Source organism: Girardinichthys multiradiatus, chromosome 7, assembly GCF_021462225.1.
Source record: "Girardinichthys multiradiatus isolate DD_20200921_A chromosome 7, DD_fGirMul_XY1, whole genome shotgun sequence".
NCBI classification, from domain to species: Eukaryota; Metazoa; Chordata; class Actinopteri; order Cyprinodontiformes; family Goodeidae; genus Girardinichthys; species Girardinichthys multiradiatus.
Genome location: NC_061800.1, coordinates 18346383 through 18363031, shown reverse-complemented (window position 1 = coordinate 18363031; position 16649 = coordinate 18346383). Strand labels below are relative to the sequence as shown.

The window sequence follows — 16649 nt, the reverse complement described above, 5'->3', positions numbered from 1 at the left end:
AAACAATCACCTTCATTGGCCTGTCCCTGAATTCAGTCGAGTTCAGAGCGCGCCTCTCAGCGGAACGAGTAAAAGCCTTTCAGGCTTGTCTGGCACTCTTTCACAGAGGCACACAGGTGAAATTCAGGTTATGCCTCAGACTGCTCGGTCTGATGGCGTCTGCGCTGGCGGTCTACACACTTGGTCGTCTACACATGCGCCCGTTTCAAAGGTGGGTGGCGTCACTCAGCTTGAGCCCCACACGCCATGCTCACCGCAGCGTCCTGGTTTCTCTCATATGTGCACGCGCGCTGAGCCCGTGGAAGCGTCCCGGTTTTCTCAACACCGGCGTTACCATGGGAACCATCCTGACGAGGAAGGTAATTACTACAGATGCCTCGCTGACAGGCTGGGGAGCCACTCACGAGGGGATGATGGTAAACGGCGTTTGGAGTCCACAAACACAGACAGCTCACATAAATTGTCTGGAACTCCTGGCCGTGATGCTGGCACTGAGACACTTTCTGCCCTTTATCAAAGGGCACCATGTTTTGGTCAGAACGGACAACACAACAGTGGTTGCTTACATCAACAGACAGGGGGGTCTGCGCTCACGTCATTTACACGAGCTGGCATACAGACTGATAATCTGGACCAGCTCACATTTGCTGTCGCTAAGAGCGACTCACGTGCCAGGGGTAATGAACAGAGGCACGGATCTGCTGTCAAGGGGCAATCCCCGCTACAAAGAGTGGAAACTCCACAGCGAGGTGATGTCCCAGATATGGAAGAGGTACGGCCGAGCGGAGGTCGACCTTTTCGCATCAGGGGAAAATGCTCAGTGTCCGATGTTTTTCTCACTGACAGAGCAACAAGCTCCGCTTGGACTGGATGCTCTAGCGCACAAATGGCCGCCGGCCCTACTGTACGCCTTTCCCCCGCTGGAACTGATCATTCCTACTCTCGCCAGGGTGCGAGAGGGAAAACACTCACTCATTCTGATAGCTTCCCCGCTGGCCAGGGAAACATTGGCTAGCGGAGATTTTTCAGATGCTACACAGCGAGCCATGGCGGCTTCCCCTCCGCAGAGATCTCCTGACGTAGGCACGCGGATAAATATTTAATCCGCATCCAGAGCGCATGGCCCTATGGGCCTGGCCTGTGAGGGGTTAAATCTGGCTGCCAGTGGGCCTCCCCAGAACGTTATTGACACAATTCAAAATGCAAGGGCCGTTTCCACGCGTAACGTGTATGAGGGTAAATGGCAGGCATTCGTGGGTTGGTGCGCAAAACCTATGGTGAGCGTAATGCAAAGCCCTGTGTCGGACGTTTTAACTTTACTGCAGGCACTGTTGGATAAAGGCTTGGCTTTTTCCACTGTGAAGGTGTACCTGGCTGCTATTTCAGCCTGTCACGTTGGCTTTGGTGACAAAACAGTGGGGCAGCACCCCCTGGTGTGTCAATTAATGAAAGGTGCACGACGGCTCCGTCCAGTGTCGAGGAGCCTCACTCCTTCATGGGATTTACCTATGGTACTCGATGCGTTGTCACGTGCACCATTCGAACCGTTGCAGCAGGTTGAGCTCAAAGTGCTTTCCTTTAAAACGGCCTTATTGATTGCTCTGGTTTCTGCTAAGTGTGTGAATGACATTCAAGCGCTCTCAGTTAACCCGTCCTGCATGCAGTTTCTGGGTGAGTCAAGGGTTTTACTGACACCTAATCCTGCCTTTATACCTAAGGTTGCTACGGCTCTGCCATGCCGTGCCCTTGAATTAATGGCTTTCTACCCACCACCATTCTCCTCTCAGGAGCATGAACGACTGCATATGCTCTGCCCAGTACGAGCTCTGCGGTTATATGTGAAAAAAAACAGCAGATTTTCGTAAATCAGAGCAGCTGTTTGTGTCATCACATAAAGGAAAGCCTCTCACAAAGCAACGTCTTTCGCATTGGGTAGTGGGGGCTATTATTATGGCTTATGAGAGCAGAGGCCTTGCACCCCCTGCAGGTCTGCGGGCTCATTCCACTCGTGGTGTGGCCTCATCCTGGGCATTGTTCCAGGGTATACCTGTGGAGGAAATATGTGAGGCTGCCAACTGGGCGACCCCTCACACCTTCACTAGGTTCTATAAACTGGATGTCACCAGGCCCACACTGGCTCACACGGTTCTGGGTGTGGGTTCCACATTGCCATGAATGCAAGATGCATCTTTTGGTCTTCGAGTGAGCTTATCTGGCAATACGGGAGCAGAAATATCCCATAGTGAGATACCAAAACTAATGTTGAAAGAGAACTTTAGGTTAAGGATTTAACCCCGGTTCTCTGAAACATGAGTGAGGTATCTCACCAGATCACCCTCCTTGCAGGGAGCGAGGAAGAGGTGTGCTTACTAAACTGAAGATCACCTACGTGACGTCGGCTTTTATACTGGGAAGAAGTCCTCCCATGGGAGCGGACGTCACTTCCGCCTGCCAGTCAAGACTGGCGTAATGTAATAGAGCTTCTGGGGGACAGGCGCTGGAGGCGTGTCCCATAGTGAGATACCTCACTCATGTTTCAGAGAACCGGGGTTAAATCCTTAACCTAAAGTTTTCTCACAAACACATGTTGTTTAACCCAAAAAGGCATTTTAATCTAATGCAACATGTTTGGTGGTTAAAATTAGAATTCTGATGTGCAATCTGTCATCCACTGGGTTCAGAAACTGAGGGGTAAATACACGTGCTGCTGCAGCTAATTATCATGGAAGAGCATGCAGGAGGACCATTTGGAGAGAGCTGTTATTGATTTAATTTAGTAATGCGATCCTTGGACTTCGGCAGACGTTTGTGCTGACAGACAACACACATACTAGTAGCTCCAGCTATCTATCATGGCATGAAGTGTGTTGTGTTGTCGTCCCTCACCCCTGGGTTTTTTCTTCCCTTGAAGTTAAGTCTCTAATTGTTTTATAATCCTGGGGGTCATTAGTGTTTCAAAGACTGAAAGTGTTTTTCTGTAAGTGGAGAGATTGCACCCTTTTCACCCATTTACTTCTCCTTATATCCCGGTTTCCTGCATAAATGATCTGCGGTGAAGGAAGAGTGCTAACTTTATTGTTTCCTGCATTGCCGACATGTCGAATCACAATTATTTGGCAGTCATGTTGTGTGGCTCTGACAACCACACAATATCCATATATGGTCGTGCCTTTCTGTTTTAAAGGCGTGGCTCCAAAGATTTATTTTCTTTGAAAGGCGTTTTTTACACTTTCATGGTTTTAGGTTCTGTGTTTGTCTGCTTCTAAAGGAAAAGGCTATTTGCCCTTTGAACTTCTTATTTTTCTGTCAACAGAGCTTTACACTTAATCCTTAACATCTGCTCCAAACGTGTTTTATTATAGGTTGTAAAGTGTTGCAAAAACAATTCATTTGTTAATGTATTAAGAGTTTTGCTCTGGTAGCACCCAGAACAAGATGCTTAATGTGCATTATTTGAAATGAACAATAAAAGTGTTGTTAGGATTATGTTTGTTTGAAATCGCCACCGTAGTTTGGCTCAGATTGTTCAGGATGCAGTCCAGCTCCTTTATATCCCATTTATCAAATATTGCTGTGAAGAACTAGATCTGCACTACTGACAGCATTGAGCTTATGAACATAATGTTTTCTTGCACATCTCAAAACACACAAAGAGCACATCACTTGAATGCACTGTATCCAAAACCAACACGTCTCTTTTTGTTTGTCTGAGATTTTGACATCAATGCTGGTCTGAGGATCTTACAGTGAAAAACTGTTTTCTGTAGAAGGTAAGCAATATAGTGGAAGCCTTTGGGGTTAGGGTAGAGGGTAGAGGTTTTGCATGACATTGGTGGGTAGCTGGTCTTTCAGTTCATTTTTCCTGTTTTGCATGTTAAGGGGCGATCATCTTTATGGTGCTTGTGTTTTTTTTTCCTTTTGTCCCTCTCATCACTAGAGTCAAGTCTACAGGATAATGCAGTTTTCTATTTGGTGTTATTGTGGCTTTTGTGTCTTGTATTTCCATCTTAACTAAAGAGTTGATAGGCTGTATCAATGGTTACTCCCGGTTTTGTTTGTTTTAAGTGCAGTCCTCTCTAGTTTCACAACAACAAATAATATTCAGTTTGTCTTATCTGTTTTTTTTTCCTTCTGATTGAACTGAAGCGAGCCGAGATGAGCTGCACATCCGCAAAATGAAGCTCAACTACCAGGAAGTGTGCTCCTGCTCCATGGAAGCTCAGGCACTCTGGGAGAGGAAACTGACTGCTCCAGGCCGAACCACAAACCCCCAGGACAAGGAGGACATATACAGAGCAGTCTGCCATGGTGAGAGGAATGTGCACGGATCAAAATTCCCTTTAAAAAGCAAATTTTACTAAATGTTATCTAACTTATTCTTGATCCATTTTTTTTCTGCAGGAGTTCCAAAAAGCAGACGCGGGGAGGTCTGGTTACTCCTTTCCCATCAGCATCGGCTGCAGCACAGACTCCCCCACCGCCAGCAAGCTCCAGACATCCCCTATTATGACCTTCTCAAGCAGCTCACTGCACAGCAGCACGCCATTCTGGTGGACCTAGGTGGGTATAATCACCTAATGTGATCTCGGTTTAACCACACAGCCCCATTAAGACTAGAGATAACAAAATGGAAAACATTCACATGAATATCCAACTGTAGACCTGAAATCTTAGTTGTTTTCAGAACACAAAACCTATAAGAAGCAGTTATGAAGCTTTGTACATGTACATGCATCGCTTTCAAAAGCACCTAAAAGCAAAGAACACACAAGGAAGCTGATTTTTTTTTTTTTTTGCAGCTATAGGAAGACAGACATATTTTGTCCTGCACATGGAGCCTAGTTTTCAGAATCAGAATCAGCTTTATTGCCAAGTTCGTACATACAAACAAGGAATTTGACTACGGTACACTTTGCTCTCTGTTTTTGCATTACAGAATATACATATATACAATATACAAATATACACATATATAAATAAAAATAAAAAGGTGCATTTGCAACATCTGTATGCTGTTGTTTTATTTCATAGGTTGGATTTAAAACTGAAAAAAACCAAAACTTGTTGAGCTAAATTCTTGGGATGCCCTTAACATTTTTTGAACTGGCCAATTAAGGTTCAGGAAGCAGAAACTGTTTGGTCTTTTCTACCTGCTGATCTTTTTCTACCTTCAAAAATGGTCTGGTATTTAAGGTTTGAGTCAAATGTTTTCAGGGCAGACAAAATAACAAGCTTAGACCTGAACAAAGGTGGGGCCTAGGCTATAGCAAAGTGTACCATCAGCAAATGAGTTCGCAAAGAAATATTTATTGCAAAGAACTACTGAATTTATAGGGATGTCCCAATCAGGATGTTGTTGCATGATGCTGGTCAGAGTTCTTTAAAAACGGGCGGTTGCTGGTGCGGTAACGATACTTCAATAAAATCAATACCATATATATGCTTGAAAGCTTAGTAACCCTAAAGCGCATAAGATATCACAATACATGGTCTAAATTAGCATTGATGTCCCACTCACCCAACAATGATGCTCCAGCTGGTACAGTATTTGTTTTGAGTTTTCTGAAGTACTTGGCTACATTTAGTCAATTTGACTTTGTTTTGATATTATTTGTTGATAATACAATACAGCTTGTACTATTGTGGTTCCAGTTGGTTCTGTGTGGACAAACCATAGCACTTTGATCTAACCATCATAAGATTTAATAACTAGTGTTTCAGCTGCTTTCTGTGCCACGCACTACTAAACCTACAGCTGTCTGGGGCAGGTGCAGCAGCCAGTACCATCCCTCTGTAACAATGTAAAAAGCTGGGTTAAAAGCACTTGCATTGTTAAATGTGCTAGATGTGTTAAATCAACCAAATAACATTTATGGGCTAGTTTAGTTTTGCAAGTTGTGTACATGAAAACTGGCTTAGATGTTTAAAAGAAACGACCCTGCAGCAGCCAATACTTTATTAAGTTCTTATATTAATCAGAATCAGAATCAGCTTTATTGCCAAGTTCATACATACACACAAGGAATTTGACTCCGGTACACTTTGCTCTCTGGTTTTTGTTTTTTGCATTAAAGAATATAAATATTTACAATATACAAATATACATATATATAAATAAAAATGTGTATTTGCAACATCTGTATGCTGTTGTTTTATACTCTATTAAATGTTCAACAGAGAAACAGCCTGGGGGAATAAACTGTCTCTGTGGCGGCTGGTTTTAGAGAACAGTGCTCTGTAGCGGCGGCCTGAAGGTAAAACTCTAAACAGTTTATGTGCAGGGTGTGTGGGGTTTGCAGAGAATTTAGCAGCTCTTTTCTTGACCCTTGACCTGTATAAGTCCTGGATGGAGGGAAGGTCAGCCCTGATTATTCTCTCTGCAGACCTGATTATTCGTTGCAGTCTGGACCTGTCCTGTTTTGTGGATGAACCAAACCACACTGAGATGGATGAAGACAGGACAGACTGAATGATGGCAGTGTAGAAGATCACCAGCAGCTCCTGTGGAAGGTTGAACTTCTTGAGTTGCTTCAGGAAGTACAGTCTCTGCTGGGCCTTCTTTCGAACAGTGTCTATGTGTGAAAACCATCTCAGGTCCTCATAGATGGTGGTTCCTAAGAACCTGAAGTGGTCCACGGCCGATACAGTGTTGTTGAGGATGGTGAGGGGGGTGTATGGGGGTGGTGTTCTCCGAAAGTCCACCACCATTTCCACAGTCTTGAGTGGGTTCAGTTCAAGATAGTTCTGACTACACCAGTGTACCAGCCGATCCACCTGCTGTCTGTATGCAGACTCATCACCGTCCTGGATCAGTCCAATGACAGTGGTGTCATCTGCAAACTTAAGGAGTTTCATGGACGAGTCCGATGAGGTGCAGTCATTTAAGCACTATTCTTAACAAAGGCTTATAGTTGTAAATCTTTCTCCCTCCTCAGGCCGGACCTTCCCCACCCACCAGTACTTCTCAGTCCAGCTTGGTGCAGGTCAGCTTTCCCTCTACAATTTGCTGAAGGCCTACTCTCTGATGGACACAGAGGTACAAGCTGTAATCCTCTTTGCTCTGCTCACAGTAAATTACCGTAAAGACTCTCTTCAAGATCATTCTAAAATGTGCTGCTGTTGTTCGTGCTCCACAGGTCGGCTACTGCCAGGGCATCAGCTTTGTGGCCGGAGTGCTGCTGCTGCACATGAGGGAGGAACAGGCTTTCGACATGTTGAAGTTCCTGATGTATGACCTGGGCATCAGACGGCAGTACAGGCCCGACATGGTCTCTCTGCAGGTCAGTGCACACACTGATCGACTTCTTTAACAAAAAGCTTAGAAAAAAGGTATAGAATAATTCCAGTCTTCATGGGCTGAGGGAAAATTGGTGTTTGTATGCAAAAATCAACAAAATCAAATTCTCCTTCAGAAATCGGACCTGCATTCTGCAAGCAGAAGAGGAAAAGCACGATGTTGCATTAATATCGGTACTGTAACGCAATAAATGCACATGGCTTTATTTTTATTTCCTAACAATATATGAATATTTTAAAGCAGCATATCCTCCCATCTAGCAGCATCTTTTTTAATAAAGATTGTAAAATTTTAACAGTGCACTGCTAAACCATATTTTGGATGCATCACATGTTACAAGAGCCCAGAACCAGTTGGCACACTAACAATCCAGACGTGCTGCACAGTCTAAATGTTGTATGCAGCATGTCAAGGATGAAACACAGAAACATTATGCTGGAAGAAATACAGTAGTTGATCCTCTCTATCACCAAAACTGACAAGACATGATAATGAAACACCGTTCAGTTATCTTATGCAAAGCCATCACGAGCCTCAAAATGTGCAGAACCTCTTTCTGAAAACGATAATATGTAACTTTAATCAAACATTTGTCAACTTAGTGACATTTGTATTACTTGTTTAATTTTTGGACCCAATCTCTTTTCTTAAAACAGTTTTTAAGGTAAGTAGAAATTGGAGATTCACTTTTGAGAATATATATATTGAATGCAAGGACACAAAAAAACGTACATATAAAGTACATATGCGATACATTTACTTACTTTTTGAAAACATGCATGCTGGACCTTTACATTCATTTTTATCTGCATGCTACCTTTTCTGGGTTTCATTCGCTGGCAGCAGTGTGTCTCCACCTCTCTGTCAGACCACACCTGCTCTGTTAGCTTCAGTTAAACATCAGCTGACCTCACTGGAGTTAAAGCATCGGCAGGGGGTAATGTTTAATCTCCTTCAGGTAACTGTTCAGCCAAGCACAAACCTGCCTTTTCTCTCCTCGCTGCGGCTCTGGTCTTTAAAGACGTCACCTGACGTTTGCACATACGGAAGATATTTGTGCTGTTTTCTTTGTGCTTCAGGAGGAGGTAAAGTTGTTGCTTATCTTCTTTGTTACTGTGAGGAAATTGTAAAAGCAGAGAGTCTAATTTTAGCCTGAGCTAACTTCTGCTTCTCCTTTCTGCGCTCTTTGCTGTCTCATACTGTAAAACGTTATTACTTCTCATCAGAAGCATGGCCTTGTCTGAGCAAGTCCTTAAAGCAACACTGTGTTCACATTACCGGTGCTGTACTTGAATAAAAAAAAAAAAAAAGAAACCCGTCATTGATTCTTAGATTTCTCTTAGATACCCTGTCTCTTCCAGATCCTGTTCTACCAGTTTGCTCTGACCCTGCATGTTCTGACCTGAGGTTACCTTTTCTCTCTGTTTTATCCCAGATTCAGATGTACCAGCTATCAAGGCTGCTGCACGACTACCACCGGGACCTGTACAATCACCTCGAGGAGTACGAGATCGGGCCGAGCCTCTACGCTGCGCCGTGGTTCCTCACCCTCTTCGCCTCACAGTTCCCCCTTGGCTTTGTGTCCCGCATCTTTGGTAAAGTTGGAACATTGGCCTCTCTGTTTGCAGCCAAATGCCTGAGTACAATTATATTTATCGCCCCAGTGTTGGGGATATGTTAATACTTTTCTGATGCTTCTTTTTGGTTTTTCCTGTTAGATTTTGTGTTTGTACAGGGTACAGAGGTGATCTTTAAAGTGGCCCTCTGTCTGCTGAGCAGCCATGAGGGGGAGATAGTGGAATGTGACAGCTTTGAGAGCATTGTGGACTATCTGAAAGCTACACTCCCCACTCTCACACAAACACAGATGGAGCAGACTATTGCAAAGGTACATTTAGGAATACCAAGCAATACAGCGGTGTGGTGTAATAACACAATTTACTGCCTTCTTCTTACAGCAAACTTCGTTTGTCAGTTCCAGGATGTTATAATATTTTTGATTATTTCTTCTATTGAGTGTCTATTTTCCAGGATTTATATTTTATAAGGATTTATACAGAAAACATATTAAAAAAGGTATTCATTCACCTACATGTATTTTAAGCTGGACCTTGCAAAAGTTTTTACAACCCTTACTCTCTGTCATATGACAACCACAAACTTCAATGTAGTTTTACTGGGACTTTATGTGATGGGCCTAGGCAGAGAAGTGTATAATTATGAAATGGAGCATATATATTACATGGTTTTCATTTTTTGTTACAAATAAAAAATCATCCACACAGCATGATGCTTCCACCACAATATTTCACTGCTGGAGAGGGTGTGCTCAGGGTGATGTCCAGGCCAAGAACTTCAATTTTGGTCTCATCTGACCGGAGCACATCTGCTGTGTCAAATGTTATTTAGTACTTGTCTTGACTTTTTTCAGGGTTCCTGCAGACTCTTGAAAAGTACAGACTTTGTAAGGAACAAAATTCAAATAGCTTAATTATTGCAGAGGTATTTACATTGGGTTATACTTCAATTCAGTTTTATTTATATAGCGCCAATTCACAACACATGTCATCTCAAGGCACTTTACAAAAGTCAGGTACATACATTCCAATTAATCCTAACCATTGAACAATGCAGTCAGATTCAGTTATTTATTCAAATTGGATAAAAAGTTTTTCTATCTAAGGAAACCCAGCAGATTGCATCCAGTCAGTGACTTGCAGCATTCACTCCTCCCGGATGAGCATGTAGAGACAGTGGACAGTCACTGGCGTTGACTTTGCAGCAATCCCTCATACTGAGCATGCATGTAGCGACAGTGGAGAGGAAAAACTCCCTTTTAACAGGAAGAAACCTCCAACAGAACCAGAACCAGGCTCAGTGTGAGCGGCCATCTGCCATGACCGACTGGGGGTTTGAGAGAACAGAGCAGAGACACAAAGAGAACAAAGAAGCACTGAACCAGGAGTACTTTCTATGGGAAGGAAGTAAATGTTAATGGATGTAGCTCCTTTAGTCGTTTCACCTAGAAAGAAAGAACAGATAAACTCTGAGCCAGTTTTCAAGGTTAGAGTCTGAAAGAGAGAACATAGTCACAGTAGACGCTCAGTCAGTAGCTATGTCTAGGAGAGAGAAAGGGTTAAACACTGAATTGCATATTTCATGTTTGATTTAAAAATAATACCTATCAGTATTTCACTTTGTGATTCACTGATGGAAATCCAAAAGGGCAATTTCACACCTTTTTGGACTTCAGGCATCTTTTCATGAATGTTGAACTGGACCTGTGGCCATTATCCTGCAAAAAGCATTAAATGGTTATGTTTTACAAACAAAATAAAGCTACTGTAGTTTTCATACTGGGCTTTAAAGTATCTGCAATTTAGCATAGTCCATTTGTTTTGACAAGTACAAGGGTTACAGAAACTTAAAAAGAAGCCCACGTAATTTAGTTGAAATGACAAAAAAGGAGCAGAAAGGGTCTACACCACACTCCAGGCAGAGGTTAGTATCAAATGTCCACAATGTTAATAAAATGGCAGAAAACAAGAAATTTGAGTCTAGACAAGTTACATTTGTTTTTATTAAAAAATTAGTAGAAATTCAGTGGGGGTCATGCACTGCATAGATTTCTAAAATGCATGACTAAAGTAGCGTTTATATTAGGATGAAAAATTAAACACAGGTGAAAACTATTAACTAATTTGGTATTTACTGGTTAGGTGACTTCTAAAGACAATGGTTACATTGGGTTTAGAGTAGAGGGAGATAAATACAAATGCAGACCACACTTCCAATTTTTCTTATATAAAAACATGTTTAAATCCATGTATCCATTTCCTTCCACCTGACAATTACACCCCACATCGTGTACATTGTGTTGAATCTCTATAAAATACATTGCATTGATTTGCTGTTGTAACGTGGATCAATAAAGTGTTTTTGAATTTAAATTTAATTGAATATCCCCAGTGAATACAAGGTGGATATTCAATTCAAAGGTTTAATAATTTTAAGGCTTTATATGTGTGTACCAGGAGTGCAAACGAAAAGAGGAGAAAGATGTACATTTAGAGTTAGGAATAAACAATCTTAATGGAACTCATGTTTGATCACCAGGTTATGGAGATGGACATCTCCAAGCAGCTGCATGCATACGAAGTGGAGTACCACGTCCTGCAGGATGAGATGCTGGATGCCGGGCCGCCGCCCGATGACTCGGAGCGGCTCGACAAATTAGAGAAGACGAACGTGCAGCTGAAGAAACAGAACATGGACCTGCTGGAAAAACTTCAAGTAAGGAAGAGAAAGAGCAAACTCACGTATTTTATTTTCTAGACCAGAATACTTTTGGGATACTGCAAGAATATGTTCTGGGGGACACATTCATAATTTGTTGAAATTGTACCCATTGGTGGAATCCAGAAGAAGCTGTGTTTGATGGTATGTTTTTAGTTATTGTCACAGATTGCCTGTAGATGGCACTAATACATCAGCAGAAAACACTGGGGTGATGTAGGAATGTCAAAGGACTGAGAGCTATTATATTCCCCACATACTTCAATCATTTCAATGAAGTGTGAATCTGTGGAGGAGGACTGATAAAGTCGCACCTGATGAGCTTTATATTAACAGAAGTTTAAAAGTTCTTCAGGTGCTCTCATGTTTGATTTAACAACAGGGTCTGTATTTGAGGAATTGGGAAGCTGCTCATGTAAAACTAAACAAATTATATGTAGATTGTGGATGAAAAGTACATTTAGATGCATCATAGTGATTATTGACATTATCCTCCAAGGTAGTAGAGCAAAATCAAAAAGGTTTTGTATTGTAGTCTTTAGGATTTGCAGATTTAAGGGTCCATTTTGTATCAGTGTTGACTGAGTTGCAATCTTTGTCTCCTGCAGGCTGCACGGCAGAAGATTCAGACTCTGGAGACGAGCGTGGAGAACTTCCTCTCTCGGGAGAGCAAAATGAAGCACATGATTCGCTCCCTGGAGCAAGAGAGGGGAGCCTACCAGAGGACCATTGAACGCATGCGCTCGAGTCTACCCCCCGACACCCTGACAGATGTGGAGATGACCCAGATCAAAACAGGACCCAACGGGAAAGCCAAAACTGCAGCCAAGAAGCCCTGATGGCGGGGCGGGGGGGCTGGCTGCACTGGGCAGATGCAGCGGCTCAGATGCACAAGCTGACAAGTAAAGACTGTTGAATGGAAAGCTGATGAGCTCCACTTTACTTCTGTGATGAAGTGCGGCAGCATTTTGAAAATGTTTGTGTGGAGAACATCTTGGTTGTGTTTGCGAGCGGTAAAAATGCAGTGGGAGGACGGATTCAGTGAAATTGTCAGTGTTTTCATTGTGCAGAAAAGCTGCTGTTTGTACCGAGCAGTTTGAAGGTAGAATCAACGTGTACATCGTACTTCAATGGTTAGATCTTCCGCGGTAATCATGGGTGGGGGGAGATTTCCTTGCTAGCACTGCCTTGATGTATTTACTACCTGCCAGAGTAACTCCACAGAAGCTGCCTGTTGCCACATCGTCTTTCAGACCTTTTTTGGTCTGCTTACAGCCATTACCAGTGTGTGATCTGGGAGTATTTTGTTGTTCTTTTACACTTTTGTCTCTGATGGAAGCTTTGCCTCATCGCTTTATTACATTTTAATCACTTGAGGTTTTTATGAATGTATTCTCTCCCTTTGGGTCATTTTAATAGCATTCATTCTTTCACCAAAAAGATCGGCATTAATAATCAGCAGATCTAGAGTGTAGCACCACTAGAGACCTTACAGATCTGTTCGGAACGTGCTGTTTTCTGTAGGAAGAAACATTTCTTCTGCATCTCAGGCAGGATGTCAGGTCGTCTGCCTCTTCAGTTTCCTGGCCGTGCAGACGTCTCTTTTTTAGCACCGCCTTCAGACTCTGAGGCAGAACTCGCGCTCCCCAGGAGGCGCAGACTAAACAGACTGAGGTTGGGACGTGATCTGAATGTACGACCTGCTGCACTTACAAACAAAAAAAGCTCTGCCTGGCACTACTTTAGTTGCCTCTCAGAAGTATTCACAGCCATTTAACTGTTTCACATTTTGTCTCGATGCAAACATCAATATATTTTCTCATGATTTAATGTGACATATCAATACAAAGTAACATATAATTGTAAAATGGAACGAAAATGAAACATTCGTCTATCGTCTATTCCCGTTTTTCCTTGCAGGGTTGTGGGGAGGGGACTGGTGCAATGTCCAATGGTCATTGGATGGAGAGGTGGGGTACACCCTGGACACGTTGCCGGTCCATTACAGGGCAACACAGAGACATACAGGGCAATTTACAGAGAGCAATTAACTACTAGGTAACAGTCATGTTTTTGGACAGTTGGAGGAAGTCCGAGTTCCTGGGTAGAACCCACTCAAGCATGGGGAGAACATACAGATTCCATGCAGAAAGAGCAAGAGCCCAGACGGAAATTCGAACCGGGGACCTTCTTGCCTTTCGACTAACAATGTATATCCATTTTTAGTACAATCTGTGTACCGTAATACCCCTAAACAAATTACAGTGCAACCAGATGTCTCCAGAAGTCACATAATTAGCTATCTGTAGTTTATCCTCACAACTGTACAGCTGTCCAGTGAAGGTTTTTGAGGGTTCTTAGAGAACAAACAGCATCGTGACTGGTCTTCATGAAAGCATTATTCAGACAAACAGCCAAGAGGCCCATAGTAAGTCTGAAGGAGCTGCAGAGATCCACATTTAAGGTGGATTTGATATTGAAAGGACAACTTTTAGTCGTCCACTAAGCATACCTAGCTTTTAGGTGAGAGTGACGAGAAGAAAAGCTATTGTTGGAAGAAACCAATTAGTAGTACTGTTTGCATTTTCCACCATCCAAGTAGGAGATACAGCAGCCAGTGTTCTAGTCAGATGAGACCAGGATTCAGCTTTTTGATCAACATGTAAAATATGAGGTGGAAACGTAAAACTGCAAATCCCCCTACTCACCATCCCCATTCTGAAACATGGTGGTGGCAGCATCATACTGTTGGAATGCCTGTCCTTAGCAGGATCAAGATGCTGGTTAGAATTTATGTACGGCTAAAACGCAGGAGGAAAGCTGTAAAATGCTTGAGACTGAGGTGGACGTTCACCTACCAGCAGGACAACAACCCTAAACATACAGCCACAACTACAATGGAATGGTTCAGGATCCATGTGTTAGAACGACTCAATCAAACTCCAGACCTAAATCAATGGAGAATCTGTGGCAACACTTGATAACTGATTTTCCCAGATGCTCTCAGGGAAGATGAATACAAATGCGCATTGTTCTGATTTTTATTATTAAACAAATGTTTTTTTTTTTAAAAGCTTGTGGTTGTAATGTGACAAAATATAAAAACGTTCATTAGACATGAATACTTTTGAAGGGCCTTTTATTGGGGTTAAGATTTCAGTAAGATACGAGGCTGTTTGTCACATGTCTAAAACTCGAGAGTTTAGGTGAACAGAGAAAGAGGAAAGGAGCTAAAATGAGCCTAAGGACACTTGAGTTGCCCTCTCAGCATGTTTGTTTAGTAATCATACGCACAAGCCTGCCGTACCTCTTTACTTGTGAGTTATATCAGCTAATTCACACAAGATGTTATTAGCTGTTATGTAAATAAGGCCTGAAGGTCCCGACTAAAACAGGTTTCTCTTGTGTCGATTGAGTTGTAATTGAAAAATGAATTGCATGGATTTACCCTGCAAAACATATCAAATCGCTTGTTTTTTTTTTTTTTAAACCAACAACTTTTATAGGATGCATGCGATGGAGAGGAACTAAGCCTTCACCTGTAGTTTGGATTACTGCAGTATTTGTGCATCTTGGTCATAAGACCATTGACCCAAAGATGTGCTGTATTTCCTGGAAATATATGGATCAATTCATCCAAATTTAGTGGTGTAATTTAACTTTTATGAGTTCTTTCACCGCGTCTGTCTCGCATTTTATTTTTAGGTGTTGCTTTAACGATTATTTGAAGAAATGCCAAATATTGGTCACAAAGACTTGAGTACTCGATAAAAAATATGTCAGGTCATTTTTCATCATCACATAATTTTTATTTTCCTTTGCTACACAATGCTCTGTATACAGGGTTCCTATGCATTTCATGTCGAAATCCAGTACTGAAGACAACAATTTCAGTTTTCTGACCTTTCAGCCTATTTCTAATGTGTTTATTTAAAATTTAACAAGAGATTTATGAGTTGTTAGATTTTTACACTTGCCAGGCTTATATCGAACCTGCGAAAACTGATGGATGGATGGACGGTCCAACAAGTGGAAAAGTGAATGGTCTAAATGATAGAAGAATGGCTTGAAGATGAATAAATGGGCGCGTGGATGAAGCTCAATACTCCATAGTTTATCCAGACCTGGAAAATACCTAAATTTCATGCTTTTTCAGACTGTATTGGAACCCTGTACATGATCTATAGAACTGTCAAAGATTTCAGCCTATGTTCTGTCAGAATCACACTGTTGGGGTCAGTGAAGGCTCTACGTCTTCATTCCTAATTAGTGTTTGCATCACTGTGTTTAAAGTATCAACATGAGGGCTACACTGAAGCAAAGAAACTGTCTTGAATACATCAATAAACCTCACCTTGCCTTGTTTTCTGTCTGCTCGTCTCAATGTATTTCCTTCCCAGCATGAGATCAAAAAAATAAATTATGTTCCTTCAGCACTCCAAGGTTAGGACGTAGCCTTTAACTGAAAACATCATTGCTTAAAAGACCAAGGTAAGCTCTGACATGCACAAAGAGCACATATAAAGGCTTTTTATTAGTATGAGTTTTTCTTTTATCAGCAACTTGGGCAAGCAGAAGTACATTTTCATATTGGGCAAAAAAAAATATTAAAGAACATTTTTTTTTTAAATCCCTTACTAGAAGTTAAAGATTCAGCTGTGTACACAAGTAAAATTTAATCAAATTGTTGTTCTGTTCCCAATCATGTGTGACTCGCTGCTCTGCTGTGTGAAGCAAAATTATCTCCAGAGCAAGTTAGCAAATATAAACAGTGAGCTTTTATTAATAAAAATGTGAAATATATAAATAAATAAATATAAGCAAAAATTATAATTTGCTACAAATAATTTCTGTGGCTGCAGTAAGTTAAAGCCTCTGCCACATTGTTTTGTGTCTGGCCACAGATACACTACAGGTCAAAAGTCTCAGAATGCCTTTCTCATTTAATGGTTATCTTCATGACTATTTACATTATATGTAGATTATCAGTGGAGGCATCAAAAGTGAATGAACACAAAGTTATATAGCACACAAAAAATAGTAAAATAACTTAAAA

General features: G+C 41.8%; 1 protein-coding gene across 8 annotated transcripts in view; it reads left to right on the top strand.

Annotated features, from left to right (window-relative positions):
* The window catches only part of tbc1d4 (TBC1 domain family, member 4), a 55870-nt gene extending 39912 nt beyond the window's left edge, over positions 1-15958 (top strand). For 4 of the 8 annotated variants that reach the window (XM_047370137.1, XM_047370135.1, XM_047370138.1 and 1 more), the window contains 8 exons: positions 4144-4308; positions 4402-4560; positions 6936-7036; positions 7137-7280; positions 8733-8892; positions 9016-9185; positions 11414-11590; positions 12202-15958. In XM_047370137.1, the coding sequence (XP_047226093.1) occupies positions 4144-4308; positions 4402-4560; positions 6936-7036; positions 7137-7280; positions 8733-8892; positions 9016-9185; positions 11414-11590; positions 12202-12432 (1307 nt within the window). In that variant the 3' untranslated portion in view covers positions 12433-15958. Of the gene's footprint in view, positions 1-2609; positions 3771-4143; positions 4309-4401; positions 4561-6935; positions 7037-7136; positions 7281-8243; positions 8383-8732; positions 8893-9015; positions 9186-11413; positions 11591-12201 lie in introns of those variants that run through there. The other 4 variants (XM_047370136.1, XM_047370139.1, XM_047370141.1 and 1 more) reach the window with 3 other exon arrangements.
* The last annotated feature ends 691 nt before the right edge of the window (positions 15959-16649 follow it).